General features: G+C 37.9%; 1 protein-coding gene across 1 annotated transcript; it reads left to right on the top strand.

Moving 5' to 3' along the window:
* Nucleotides 1-479: 479 nt before the first annotated feature.
* il6st (interleukin 6 cytokine family signal transduce) lies at nucleotides 480-15,062 on the top strand. Its single transcript, XM_026273181.1, has 16 exons — nucleotides 480-635; nucleotides 4,603-4,677; nucleotides 4,774-5,079; nucleotides 5,501-5,639; nucleotides 5,772-5,941; nucleotides 6,037-6,191; nucleotides 8,736-8,895; nucleotides 9,737-9,813; nucleotides 9,952-10,168; nucleotides 11,076-11,294; nucleotides 12,234-12,356; nucleotides 12,435-12,584; nucleotides 12,660-12,800; nucleotides 12,895-12,991; nucleotides 13,896-13,977; nucleotides 14,066-15,062. The coding sequence occupies exons 2-16, from the start codon at nucleotides 4,623-4,625 to the stop codon at nucleotides 14,603-14,605; spliced, it is 2,631 nt and encodes an 876-aa protein (XP_026128966.1). The 5' UTR covers nucleotides 480-635; nucleotides 4,603-4,622; the 3' UTR covers nucleotides 14,606-15,062.
* The last annotated feature ends 790 nt before the right edge of the window (nucleotides 15,063-15,852 follow it).

Genomic DNA, 15,852 nt, shown 5'->3' with positions numbered 1-15,852 from the left:
GACTTGTTTTCTCTGATTAATAGCATATTCTCAGCACAGAAGATTTGTCGCAGACATCTATATTTAGTAAATATTTAAGCTTGTCATAACACATCCTAAACAAAACTGCAATAATGCCAGTAAAACTCCCTGAATTTCGTAATATTGTTACAACATCAAACGTGTTGAGCTTACAGTGTTAATAATACGAGAATTATAACGCCCTTCGAAGCAAGTTTGTAGCACTACATTTTGTGTGGTTCATTTTAATTGTGTTCTTTATGTAAACTAAAATGCAGTGAGATCACGGTTTTCCGGCAGTGGGCGATGACTAACGGGAAAACTAATAGATTATGAATCACGGGGCGTGTTTAAATGACTGACAGCTCTGCCGACCAATCACGAGAGGAGTTTCGGTCTCTAGTGTATCTCGCCTCTGCGCATGCTCAGAATGCTTCGATCTGTAGAACACACTGTCGTCTTCAGTGATAGCGAGCGCGATTGAGGGTCGTTTCTGATGAGTGTGCGCTTCTGTGCGAAAACACCGGAAGTAGCTTACTGAACCAACGGAAACGACATCTCGACTCGATCATCCGCGATGTTTTTTTAAGGATTACAATTTACAGTAACTCGTATGATGTGAAGCCACTTTAAAGGTAAGAGAACATCTTAATGTATATATAAAGTTATACACAGTATAACTGATAGTGTGATGTCGTTTAGTATGTTCGTTTTTATCGTCTACGTACTTCAGGCATCGTGTTACTGTGAGATGTCCGTCAATAAAAGTATTGAGCCTGTAACATTAGCCCAGTCAATAAATCTACTTAATATATATATATTATTTTTTAGAGCTTGTACAGATATTGCTGGCATCCTTGCCAATGATAAAAACTATTATAAAATCATGGTAAAGAAAACCATGAATACTAGTTATAAGCTTCATATAAAATAAAGTACCAAATATTATAATAATCTGCAGACGAAAATATTGAATATAACTGATGAGTAGTACTTTTGAAATCCGGATATTATTTTGTTAAATTATGTATTTACAGACAGATAATTTTGCCTGTATGTAGATAAGTTAGTCTCTGGAATATATTTATCTATGACATTGTATTAAGATGAATATCAAATATTTATTATTATTTATTATTATCAAATTATTATTATTATTAGTTTATGGAGTAAAATCTGTAGTTTTTTTTTTTTTAACAATGTTTTATTATTAGAGTTTAGACCCTTGCGGTAAGATTGTATTGATAGTGTTGCTATTATGATATGTCTTCACTTTAAATATTGGTGATTAAATATGACAATAGGCCTGTTTATAAGTCACAGAATAAAATAACTTTTTAAACAAGGTTGTTAAAATGCTTTAAATTATTGGTAACACTTTATTTTAAGGTGTTCTTATTACATGGGTTTAATGTACTTGCTATTATAAAACCAATTAATTATGCTTAATTGAATTCAAGTAATTCTAATCCTAACCCAAACCATATAGTGAGTACATGTAGTTAATTAATATTACTCAGTAATTAAATATATAATTACACTGTAACAAGGATGCCTTAAAATAAAGTGTAACCAAATTATCTATCAATACTCAATGTTCCATAATGATGAAGACCATTTACAAAATAAATAATACATACATACATTGACAAATGTATTTAGACGCTGTGCTTGAAATGTATTAGTTTCTGTGGCAGATTTAATTGATTAGACATGGAAAGACACACATCTCTCTATAGAAGGCCTAACAGCTGAAATTGTATATCAGAGTGAAACCCAAGCCACGAGGTCAAAGCCCAAACTGCACAATCAGGAGAGATAAGCCTGATGGTCACTCTGGTTGAGCGTGTGGAGATGGCTGTTCTTCTCAAAGTTTCTCGCAAAACTGCATCAATCCTCCAATCTGGACTTTATGGCAGAGTAGTTAGATGAAAACCTCAGTAAAGACACATAAAGACACACTTCGAATATGCAAAAAGCTCTTAAAGGACTCAGACTGTGGGAAACCCTGGTCTGATGAACGTCGATTTCAAGTGTAATGACTGGAAAACCAGGCATAATGTCATTCCGGTGAAAACACACGCACACACACACGCACACACACGCGCATTTGCACGCACACACAAAAATTTTAAACGTTTCACTTTCTGAATGCACTGTGCATATATGTACAGTTGAAGTCAAACGTTTACACCCCCCTTTCAGAATCTGCAAAATGTTAATTATTTTACCACATAACTGGGATCATACAAAATGCATGTTATTGTTTATTCAGTACTGAAAGATATTTCACATAAAATACGTCTACATATGGTCCACAAGAGAAAATAATAGTTGGATTTATAAAAATGACCTCGTTCAAAAGTTTACATCCCCTTGACTCTTAACACCGTGTTGTAACCTGAATGACCCACAGCTGGTTTTTAGTTTAGTGATAGTTGTTCTTCAGAAAAGTCTTGGGTTTCCCAGCATCCTCTGCATATTTGAACCCTTTCCAACAATGACTGGATGATTTTAAGATCCATCTTTTCACACCGAGGACAAATCAGGAACTCGTATGCAACTATTACAGAAGGTTCAAATGCTCACTGATGCTCCAGAAGGAAAAACAAAGGGTCATTTTTATAAATTCAACGATTATTTTCTCTTGTGGACTATATGTAATCATGTTTATGTGAAATATCTTATTCAGGTCAGTACTGAATAAACAATAACATGCATTTTGTATGATTATTTTGGAAAAATAATTAACATTTTGCAGATTCTGCATGTTGTATGTAAACTTTTAATGTAAAAAAGATGAAATGGCAAGATCAGAAAAGAGGTTTGATACAGAATAAAGTAAAAAATGCTTGTGGTGTAATTTAAGGAAGTATTATTATTTTGCATTATTTAAATAATTTGCATAATGGCTGGAATATGAATAGACTGGGCCTGGATGCAAATGAGGAGCTAAAGTTAATAATTGCTGACTTGATGTTTTTTTATTTTTTAACCAAGTCATATCTTATTGATTTCTGTGATCTGATCAACTCAAATCAACTGCTAGGCTTGTGTAGGCTTCCACACTCCTCTCCTTAAAGAGGCGCTTCACTGCTGGCAGGATTGGCTCTAAATTAAACTTTGCTTTCTCTGCAGTAAACAGTGGGGTGGGGGGGGACTGGAGTTACATCATTAGAGCAAAAAACAGAGAAAAAGAGCTTTCCTTCTGACTAAACAGATAAACAGGGATATGAAAGAGTTCACAGTGTTCATTTACATATACTACCGACATTGTAGCAATACAAAGCTGTTATGTTTCTTTAAATGTAGATGAGATTAGCTAACCTTAACCCAGCTGCCAAACTCTCACTACATGTAGTAGATCAGCCATACCTTTTATTGGTAGCAATAAATTGGATACATTTGAAATGCTGCTGGTTTTACATGCAAAATGATTTTTTTTACTAACAAATCCAATGCATCTAAACAGGAAAGAGATATAATACCCGACTAAGAATGGAAAATGTTGTTGTGGACAAACTGTAAGAAAAACATACATTAATTAAATATTTAATTAAATATAATTAATAGGGCCGGGACTCGATTAAAAAAATTAATCTAATTAATTAGAGGCTTTGTAATTAATTAATCAAAATTAATCGCATTTTAATCGCATATAAATATTTGACCTGAGAACAGTGAGAATTTTTTTTCACATGGATTTATAGTATACCATTGAATAATGACTGAATACATAAGCTTAAGCAACAAAATATTGTTTATTTTTGTTCAACCAAGTCTAGCAGACCAGTGCAATTTTTGCCATGAAGTGTAGCAATAGCATATTTAGAAACAATTTAGAAATAGTACATTTCAGAAATTCAGGAAGCTTATAGGTGCTGGAACCTTCTGTAAAGTGTTTTTTAAGTAAAACACAATACTGTCAATTACATTCAGAACACATTGGAAACACTGACTATTAGAAAACATCTCTCTGTTGCTTCAGAGGCCATAACATGCTAAGTCCAACTCTCAATAACCTTGGCCAAAACAATAAAGAGTTCAACATAAACTGTTGCACCAACAAAATAATACATAGTTCACGTCCACGCTAGCTGCTATATGTTTTGCGTTGAGGTGATACCTGAGGCTCGATGTGCTGCGGTGATATGCGAACGCTAGTTGGTGCTTCAGTATAATCGGTCCGCCGAAACGCATCCAGTGAGAAACGTTCAGCGGTGCAAAAAAGTTATAAAAAATGCGGGATTTTTTTTTCTGTAACTAATTAATCTTAATTAACGCGTTATTTTTTGTGTAATTAATTAATCTCAATTAACGCGTTAAAGTCCCGGCCCTAATAATTAATAACAGTTTTTCCAAGAAAACACATTTTCAAAATTTAAATAGCAGTCTTATGCGGTCCTTAATATTAATAAAGAAACATTGGTGTTTCTAAAACCAGTGCTTGTACACAGAAAAAAAAGACCAAAATCTGCATAAATCAGATAATGGCAGTAAAAACAACTCGGTTGAAGTAGTTCCCTACTACACTTATGTACTAATATGCACCATTTACATTTTCAATCTATAGACTATGTTTTGATTTCCATCTTTTCTCAGAGACCTGCCTTGATGTCACAATGGACACTTCATGTAATTTACTTCTACTCTTGATGTTTTTGCACTATGCAGTAGGTAAGCCATGTCATTTCCTCTATTACCTCCCAGACAGTTAACGCTTATATCGTTGTTGTTTTGTTGTGATACTCAGTTCTGTGTTGTGTCACACAGGTTTCACTAATAGTTGTGTGAAGATCCTTCCAGACTCCAGCAGTAGCATTGTTCTTGAGGTGGGAAAAGACTTCACCGCGACATGTCACCTGCTTGAAGGGTCCGATTACACCTCAGATGATATTGAATGGATTTCGGAGAACGGCAGCATTCCAAAGCAGTCTTACCGCAGAATAAATGAAACGGCTGTTAGTGTTACTGTTAACATCGACAGTAACTTGAACGGTTGGTTGAAGTGCAGAGCCGCCAAGCAGTCCCTGTCATTCGTACCACCGTGTGTCTATGGAATCTCACTCCATGCGGGATGTAAGTGTTTTTGTGCCAAATCACAGCAGTTGCTTTAGAATGTAAAGACCAACTGTGTTTTAGTAGGGATTGCTATCTCCAGGGTGAACAGTTGCTGTTCTAAACCACAAAATATTGCAGAATATCCAGAATATCCAGTTTATTTCAAGTATTCTAAAACATTTTGAAAACAAGTTTTGAACTTGATTAATGCTCAAGTTTAAATTCAAATTAAAGGAACGCTCCACTTTTTTTTTGAAAATAGATTAATTTTAGCTTAGCTTAGCATAGATCATTGAATCGTATTAGACCATTAGCATCATGCTCAAAAATGACCAAACAGTTTCTATATTTTTCCTATTTAAAACTCTTTTTCATTATTTACTAAACACTCAAGAAAATGTCTTCATTCATCCATTGTTTTTCTGTTTATGCTCTCCAGATCCTCCATTGAAACCAAAGAATCTGTCATGCATTGCTGTGCAAGAGGACAAGGATATTTCCCCTAACTTAAACTGTAGTTGGGATCCAGGATTGCGAAACCCGCTGATCGATACAACTTACACCGTTTATGCCAACGTGTATGTGTTAAAGTAACAGAAGCCCTGATAACACTGCAAATGCTTTTACACATTTTTTATTTTTTTGTCTTTTTCCAAGTGACTCAAAGTGAAAGACTAGAGTGTCATTTACTTCTTCTTTTTCTATTTTAGACTTGGGACCACTCAAAAACATAAAGCTGAGTGTAATCAGTATCTTGCAAGATCCTGCGTCGTCAACCTGGAAACCTTTCCAATTCACATGATTTTAAAAGTGTGGGTTGAAGTGAAGAATGCTCTGGGGTCAGAGCAGTCCGAACTTCAAAATGATTCGTCTTATTTTGGTATGATTTCAGGTTGTGAATTAGAAAAGGATGCAGTTTACCCTCTGTTTGAATGCATCAGTTCAACTGGCTTTTTTTGTGTGTTTGTTTTGTAGCAAAACCAAATCCACCACTGAATGTCCAAGTCCTCGCTGAAGTTAACATCCCTACATCTCTCATGGTTACCTGGAAACATCCCATTGACAGGACCATTATGAAACTCTCTTATGCCATCAGATACCGCAAAGCAGCATCTGAAGTTTGGATCGAGGTACAGGAAAACAAAAAACAATTCAGATTTAAAAATAGTCAGGACAAAAATGTTTTATTTTATTTACTGTAAATCAGTGTTATCAAAAGTTCCAACTTCAGCACCAATTGGCAATTACATTTTAAACACTTTTTCGATTTTAATTTCCCACTAGCATCTGAAAAAATATTCCAAAAAAATATTCCAGGTCTCTAAGAAGATGTGAGTTTTGTTTTGAAAACTGTATGTTAAATATTCCATATGCAGTGTGTCGATCATGATATTTTTAAATAGTTTAAATGTTGAAGGGTGATCCTTTATCCAGATTAATAGAATACATTTCTTAGATATGTAAGAAATCAGACCTACCCCTTCTGAAAAATAAAGAGTTTGATAACTCATTTAAGTCTACCCCAAACATAAAGGTGCTGGTCATATAATTAGAAAATCATCAGAAAGTGTATTTATTTAATTAATTCCATTAAAAAAGTGAAACTTGCATATTATATTCATTCATTACACACACAGACTGATATATTTCAATGTTTATTTCTTTTAATTTTGATGATTATAACTGACAACTAAGGAAAATCCCAAATTCAGTATCTCAGAAAATTAGAATATTGTGAAAAGGTTCAATATTGAAGACACCTGGTGACACACTCTAATCAGTTAATTAACTCAAAACACCTGCAAAGCCTTTAAATGGTCTTTCAGTCTAGATCTGTAGGCTACACAATCATGGGGAAGACTGCTGACTTGACAGTTGTCCAAAAGACGACCACTGACACCTTGCACAAGGAGGGCAAGACACAAAAGGTCATTGCAAATGAGGCTGGCTGTTCACAGAGCTCTGTGTTCAAACACATTAATAGACAGGTGAAGGGAAGGAAAAGATATACAAGCAATAGGCATAACCACACCCTGGAGAGGATTGTGAAACAAAACCCATTCAAAAATGTGGGGGAGATTCACAAAGAGTGGACTGCAGCTGGAGTCAGTGCTTCAAGAAAACCACTACACACAGACGTGTGCAAGACATGGGTTTCAGCCTCGCATTCCTTGTGTCAAGCCGCTCTTGAACAACAGAGAGCATCAGAAGCATCTCGCCTGGGCTAAAGACAAGAAGGACTGGACTGCTGCTGAATGGTCCAAAGTTATGTTCTCTTATGAAAGTAAATTTTGCAATCAGGGTCTCAGAGTCTGGAGGAAGAGAGGAGAGGCACACAATCCACATTTCTTGAGGTCCAGTGTAAAGTTTCCACAGTCAGTGATGGTTTGGGGTGCCATGTCATCTGCTGGTGTTGGTCCACTGTGTTTTCTGAGGTCAAAGGTCAACACAGCCGTATACCAGGAAGTTTTAGAGCACTTCATGCTTCCTGCTGCTGACCAACTTTATGGAGATGCAGATTTCATTTTCCAACAGGACTTGGCACCTGCACACAGTGCCAAAGCTTTCAGTACCTGGTTTAGGGACCATGGTATCCCTGTTCTTAATTGGTCAGCAAACTAGCCTGACCTTAACCCCAACGAAAAATCGATGGGGTATTGTGAAGAGGAAGATGCGATATGCCAGACCGAACAATGCAGAAGAGCTGAAGGCTACTATCAGAGCAACCTGGGCTCTCATAACACCTGAGCAGTGCCACAGACTGATCGACTCCATGCCACGCCGCATTGCTGCAGTAATTCAGACAAAAGGAGCCACAACTAAGTATTGAGTGCTGTACATGCTAATACTTTTCATGTTCATACTTTTCAGTTGGACAAGATTTCTGAAAATCCTTTCTTTGTGTTGGTCTTAAGTTATATTCTTATTTTCTGAGATTCTGAATTTGGGATTTTCCTTAGTTGTCTGTTATAATCATAAACATGTTTTTCAGCTGTAGAGTTGGGCATTTTAACATGGAGGAGTCTATGGGAATGACTCCCTTTTGGAGCCAGCCACCAGCAGCCAGTCGATAAATTTTTATAGTTTTAATCACTTCCGTGTAGGTTTCACGAGAGAGAGCGGGAGGTTGCCACTCGGTGTGAACAGGCATTAAACCCCCCCGCTCTTAACCCTCAGGTGTGTTTCACACTTGCGCTGTTCGCAGCACTTGCGTTGTGTTTCAGTGCCAAACTTGTGAAGTGTGTGGTGTTAGGATGCTTAACAACTGTCAACCAATCAAGTGCCTCATATTCACTTGGACTGCACATTGTATAAACAGGATGTCAAACAGTGATGGAAAATGTGGAAAGATTTAAAGAAGTGACCGTTTTTTTAAAACAATGCTAGAGCCGTTATGTAAACGGGTAGTATATATGCAAATAAGGGGTTAGGAATGTAGAAACCGCAGCTTATGAAGACCCAGAATGAACTGTTGAACAGTGTAAAGCAAGATAAGCTTTGATTCTGTTACCCAGGGCTAAATATTTCAGGTGTGGACAGCACAAGTATGGCTCAACGATTGGGAGCGGGCCTTTATCTCAGACAGTGCAGTACAAGCTTGAATTATTTTCATCTTGCATATAACCTCTAAAAAAAATAACACTGTTTCCTTCATGAATTCATGTTTGTTTTAGGTGCCGGAGAGCTTCACCAGAGGGTACATCGAGTCGTTCAGACTGCAGTCTCTGGAGCCGTACACTGAATATGTGGTGCAGATGCGATGCATTGGAGAAAGTAAAAGCAGTTACTGGAGTGACTGGAGCCTCAATGTTGCAAATAGCACTGCAGAAGCCAGTAAGACCTGTATTACTCATAACCTCTGAAACGTTGATGAAGCCAGGATTCTAGAATTGGGTTATAAAATAAATACTGTGTTGGGGACACTACTCTGAAACTATAGCTAACCTTTTAAAGAACTAGTTAGCTGCTCTAACACTTATGGTGCATTCACACCAGACGCCAATGAAGCATTAAGTGTGAGTGATTTAGATGTTAAGTCAATGCAAAGACATGAATAGACATCCTGCAGCACGATTCGTGCGATAGACGTGTCGCGAATTGAGCGTTTTGGTCGTTTTGAACTCGACTTACAGAAACTCCTCCCATGACGCGAATTCGCATCTGTTGTGAAGTTAATTTCACTAGCGAATGAAGCAAATTTTACACAAATTTTCATGAATCATACACCTGGCGCAATGCGACGCAAGGTGCAGCGCAAGTGTGTTTGCTAGTTTCAGTCCGGTGCCGTTTGCATTTTCTCGTCCTGCACCACATCGTTTAATTGGCAAATGCATTTGTGCTCATTTGTGTGCCCATGGGCGTGCTGGTCTAAAAAAAGAGGTGTGATTTGGACACGTCCTGAGTGCACCCACGCCGTGCGATTTACACTTTGCGTTTAGATTATTAAAAACTTTCCAACACAGTATATAGGAGAGCGACTTTGATTATTCTCTTGAATTGCTTGACTGTAAAGTGTGTGCAAACAATAGGACATTAAAAACAGTGATGTAAAAAAGCTGTCAGGCTACTGAAATACATAGTTCATTAGTAGCATCACTGTTTAATTACTTCCCAGCATTGCAAATTGCAGAATGAATACTCATCAGGCCATTTTTACACCATCTTATCTTCTCAGAGCCAGCAAGTGCACCAGATCTTTGGAGAATCATTCAGCCCACTGCTAATAATAGAAATGTCACACTAATATGGAAGGTAAATTCCTTTTTTCACCTCATAGGTGCTAAAATAACAACAATAGTATTTGTACAGGGTGTTAATCTGTGTAGTTTAATATTCAGTTGCTGTTTATAATCTAAATAGTGAATGTTTTCATATTGTTTTCTCTTGCAGGATCCTGTAAAAGCTAATGGGAAAATACTGTCATATAACTTGAGTATCAACCAGGGTTACAAGATGTTTGAAAGCCCCAGTATAAAAGAAAATACTGTCAGCCAGATGTATTCAATGGAGCTGCCACCAGGAAAAATGGCCAATATTGAAATAACTGCGTTCAATTCAGTTGGAGCGTCTCCTAAAGCATCTTTGTTCATTCCAGGATCAGATAAAGGTATGCTAAAGACTGCAGTGGTTTTCAGTTTGAACGCTGTAAATGTAACATTTTAACCCTTTAATTGTCCTCTGATCAGTTGTGACACCTTTTTTAATAAAGAATGTGCTATAAATGCAGCAGCACTTTTAAAGCTTCATCAAAACAAACGAAATGGACGCTAATTTGCTCCTAAATCATCTTTATTTAATATCTAGAAGAATCAGCCATGTAGCAGTGTCTTTAAATCAATTTTTTGTAAATCTATAAATAACAGTTACCACTTGCATGCTATGTTTTATAAAGCCACTGAGCGCTTTCCAAAACACCTGGAGTACTTCGCCAGATCGCTTTCTGTGAGAATAAATGGATTTGTTGTGATGGAAGTGCAAATACAGACGTGTTTTCTGTTAGGTTCTCTATGACATATACAGTATATGATATACACTAACAAATAAAAATAATATATCAGATAAAATATGAAATGACTAAACAGTTGAATTTAGAAAGGGACACAGCGATTATAGTTTTAGGATATAATAATAATAATAATAATAAATGTTTCCTGAATGACGAATCAGTATATCAGAATGACTTCTGAAGATCATGTGACACTGAAGACTGGAGAAATGAAGCTGAAAATACACTTTTGATCACAGGAATCATTTATGTTTTAAAATATATTCACATAGAAAGCAGTTATTTTAAATAGTAAAAATATTTCACAAAATTACTGCTTTTGCTGAACTTTGGATCAAATAAATGCAGGCTTTGTGAGCAGAAGAGACTTCTTTAAAAACAGTCTTACAGTTTAAAATCATTTGATTGGTGGTGTATAAATAAATGATCTTTCAAATATAGGTTTAGTGTAGACAGCTTTGTTAGGGGCATGTGGAAGGTGTGATGTGTGAAGTGTTTGATTTCGCAGAGCTTCCTGGCGTGGAGGATATGAGCTGGTCTGTGCTTGATGGAAAGCCAGAGTCGAAGCTGCAGGTGAAGTGGACTGCTGTCCTGCCTCCTCGTCCCACTTTACATCTCTCCGAATATCTGCTGGAGTGGGTGAAAATCACACAGTCTGTGCATCAAACAGAGCTGCAGGTCGGCTGGCAGAGAGTCCCCAAAAATCTCACCATCACCACACTAAATGGTACCAGCTCATTATTTCCTGAAGCTTTGACTAATACGCTAGACCACTGGAAACTGTGCATGTTTACTAGTGCTGTCAAAATTAGCGCAAATAAAAAAAAATTCCAGTTTAATGGCATTAAAAATAACCACTCACAATTACTGCTTCTGTCTTGTTTTTCTTGACAAGGATTGCATTAATTCATTCGATTAATAAAAAAAAATGTGCGATTTAATTAGTTTTTTTTTTCTTATCGATTGACAGAACTGTTATTTACATTTTAATCTGCTTGTAAGGGGCAAAAATACAAAACATGCTGATTGGAGCCAAGCGTTCTGGTATTGTAACACTTCATTTGCTCTGTTTCACTTTGTGAAACCTTACAATGTTTTCAGAATAACAATGATTGTATCCGGATTACGATGACGTCACGGGACGGGTCTAAAGCCAAATTCAGCGGGAAATTTACGCCAGTTACGAAAATTTGCTAACTTTTGTCAAATTTGCGGGGTTTGCTTGATTTCGCGATAAATTCAGCAGGGACTGGCTTTAGTAAACCACTTGTTTAGTATGTATTAGGCATGTTGTGTACATCTGTAGCAGGTATTGCTAATGTAATGATCATTTCGCAGGCGTGACATCAGAAGCAAAGGAAAGGAATCACTGCGAGTTTTACAGTCTGTTCTTGGCTCAATGCTAAAAATAAAAATATAACATTTTAAAAATATACATGCTTTCGGAATATAATCCTATTGGCCAAGTGTCAAAAAAAAATTTTTTTTAATTATTTTTACGAAAGCAATGCGGTGAGACAGACACCAATGTCATTTTCCGTAAAGAGTCACAGGTCTGCTATAGAAGCTGTGAAAGTGTGAAACGGATGTCTGCTGTTGCAAAACATGCATACAATACGTTTTGGGAGCAATGCAGGTGACCAGATGTCTTTTTTTCTTTCCCCAGCTGATTTGGAGAAATTCAAGCGGTACAACATATCAGTGTATCCGATTTACAAGAATCATTCAGGACACAGGCTTTTCCAAGCAGGACGTCCCGTGACCAGACCAGCCTACATTCAACAAGGAAGTATGTATCTGAAGTGCATGCAATTTCCTCATGTACTGAAGCACACTCGTGTAACAGTTGTTGTTGTTGTTTATCCAGCTCCAATAGAGGGTCCTACTGTCAAAGTGAAAAAATCCAAGAAGAACAGTGCCGAGCTGACGTGGGATGAGATTCCTCTGGACAGCCAGCGGGGTTTCATCACCAACTACACCATATTCTACGCCATCGGGAACACTAAGCAATGGAAATGTATGTTCAACACATGATGCGTCTGTGATGCGTGAGGTTTCTCAAGCTGATCTGAGTCGTATGTGTCTTTTGCAGCTGTGACGGTGGACCCTAATGTCCATTCACACGTGCTGACGGATCTGGCCAGTGAAACCGATTACGTGGTTAACGTCTTGGTGTCAACAGAAGCAGGATCTTTCAAAGGCACCGATTGTACTTTCAAAACTATGAAGTACGGTAAGTCTGAAATGCTTGATGATGCGTCGTGATTCACGGTACGGTGAGCTGTGTAAGCTGCTGAAAGATGTTACTTATGCTCTCTTGATTGTAGGTGATGGAGAGGTGGAGGTGATTGTAGTTGTGGTTTGCCTCGGCTTCCTGTTCCTGACCGTCTTTATCATAATGTTCTGCCTTCGGAAAAGAGAAGTGTGAGTCAGTGCTTTTCTCCACTCAAAACGAAACGCAAAGCAAAAATTCAACATTAAGTCACGTCTTCAGTTTTCTACTTCGATGCAGATTTTGTTTCATAAAACAAAAAATCTCCATAATTTTTTAGTGCTCTTTTCTCTAGAATGATAACCTGGTGCTGTTTGACATGCAACATGAAGAAAGGCACTAAATGCATCGTAAAGCTAATCTTATAATTGTGTTAGAAAAAAAATGTAATTGATAGTTTCTCTGACAAATCTTTTATTCTCATTCTTCTTTTTATATTTTAAAATGGCAAGTATCTCATAATGCCAAGCATAATTGATTCATACTGTGGATGTAACTGATCATATTTTTAAATAGTGTTCCTGTAGCTCAACTGGTAGAGCGTTGGGTTAGCAAGCAAGCTAGCGCAAGGTTGGGGGTTCGATTCCCCGGGAACACATGATAGGTAAAAATTGATAGCATGAATGCACTGTAAGTCACTTTGGATAAAAAGTGTCTGCTAAATGCATATATTTCAATTTAATTTAAATATGACTGAAAGCTATTTATCCTGTAGATGTATATTTTAGTGCAAGACTCCTGCACACTATTTTTAGGATACTTTTAATGCTACCTTTTAGTCACTTCTTCACAGTTCCTTGTTACAATTCAAAATATGGAAGGATTGTTTAAATATAGAAAATATAGAAGTGAAATTTAAAATGAGGAAAATAGAGGATTGTGAAACCAATGACATACTCTTTAAGTAACTTGCTCCAAATGAAAGGGCATTAAAATAATTTTTGGATTGCTTCATTTAATACAGATGTTATTGGTAATGTATTCTGAAGAGTTGACCTATCAGCAGTGAAGGGCGCTGTGTGGCGTTTGCACTCATTATTTTCTGTCTCTCTTCAGGATTAAGAAGATGTTGTGGCCGCAGGTTCCAGACCCGTCTGACAGCTCCATTGCCCACTGGTCACCTGATTTCCCCATAAAGGTCAGTGTAAGGAATCCTAATCAAGGGTGAATTACAAAACACGTCCAAAAACATTATGACAGAGCTAACATCTTCTGACTCTCTGAAGGCCGACCTGCCCAAAGAAGACGTCAGCGTGGTGGAGGTGGACGTGTTCGACGGCAAGTCCCTGTGCGAGGAAGAAAAGGGCGTTCTGCCGCTGAAGAAGGACAAGTATCTGTCGGAGGAGCACAGCAGCGGCATCGGAGGCTCGTCCTGCATGTCTTCGCCCCGGCACAGCGTGTCGGACAGCGACGAGGGCGACTCGGGCCAGACCACGTCCAGCACCGTGCAGTACTCCACCGTGCTGGGCAGCGGCTACAAGGGCCAGACTCCCAGCCACCAGCCTCCAGCGTTCGCTCGCTCCGAGTCCACTCAGCCGCTGCTGGACTGTGAGGAGCATCCCGACCATCTCAACGAGAGCCAGTCCAGGAGCTCATACTTCAGACGCGGCCGAGAGCTGGAGCCCGGGGTGCTGGCTCCGGAGTGTGACGGAGGCTCGCTGACCTTCTGTCCGGTGCAGGAGGAGGAGGTGTCTCCCGTCACAGAGGAGCCACCCGCCTCCGCCTTGAGTTACATGCCGCAGAAGAGCGGCTACCGACCTCAGTAAAAGACGCTGGCGCTTTAGAGACATCCCTAAGCTACTGTATCTGAATGTGATCTGTCAGCAACTGTTATGTTTGGCATTTCAGCGGGATTGCAAGCTTATTCCAGATGTGTATGTAACACTAGACTACTCACACTGCCACGTGCCTTCAGATGGAGAGCGACTGCTTGTAACTCCAGCCACTTCCTTCTTTCTGACTGTTGTTCTGAACCGCATGCATGTTTTGTTGTATCATTGTGTAAAAATGTGGATTTTCATCTCAATTTCACTGCAGGTCAAACGTTTTGAACAGGAAGATCACTTCCGCTCACCAAGCCTGCCTTTATTTGATCCACAGCAAAAGCAGTAATTTTGAGAAATATTTTTCTATTTGAATATATTTTATAATGTAATTTATTCATGTGAGTTCAAATCTGAATATTAGCATCATTTCTCCAGTCTTCGGTGTCACATAATACTTTTTTTTTGGGGGGGGGGGGGGGGGGGGGTTGAATTATGGAAATTATTACTATTATTTAGCAAAGATGCTTTAAATTGATCAAAACTGATGTTAAAGACATTTACAAAAGATTTCTGTTTCAGATAAATGCTGTTCTTCTAAACGTTCTATTCATCAAAAAAATCTACTTTTCAGCATAATTGTTTTAGAGCAGCAAATCACCACATTAGGATGATTTCTGAAGACTGGAGTAATGATGCTGAAGATTCAGCTGTGCATCACGGGAATTAATTATATTATAAAATATATTCAAATAGAAAGTTAGTTAAAATTTCAGGATTGTACTGTTTTTGCTGTACTTTGGATCAAATAAATGCAGGCTTGGTGAGCAGCAAACAAAAACAAACACTTGACTGATAGTGTAGCTGTTGCTGATTTCTTGCCTCCGGCTCTCAGCCGATTGGTCTGTGGCTGGTGAATGTGCGATTTCAATCACTTCCTGCGTAGACACAGTGTTGTTTAGAAATTAAGAACAATTTGTGCCAAGTTGCATTATGGTATTGACACATATTACTGAGTATGGTATTTTGAATATGAATATTTGTAACAATATGCAACGGAATGCCGACCCTAGCTTGAGTTAACCTTGCTTTCGTGTTCCTGGTGATCATTCTCTCTTAGGATAAAACTAACACTACATTGAAATAACAGTTATGAAATGCAAATTTATAACTGGATGCCTTATGTCATGTATTCATGTATTTCTGTGTGATTATTGTTTATATCATTACATTAGGAGTGTATTACTGAT

Source organism: Carassius auratus, chromosome 10 (assembly GCF_003368295.1).
Source record: "Carassius auratus strain Wakin chromosome 10, ASM336829v1, whole genome shotgun sequence".
In the NCBI taxonomy this organism is placed as follows: Eukaryota; Metazoa; Chordata; class Actinopteri; order Cypriniformes; family Cyprinidae; genus Carassius; species Carassius auratus.
Note: the sequence above shows the minus strand (reverse complement) of the source record. Positions and strands in the feature narration are given on the sequence as shown.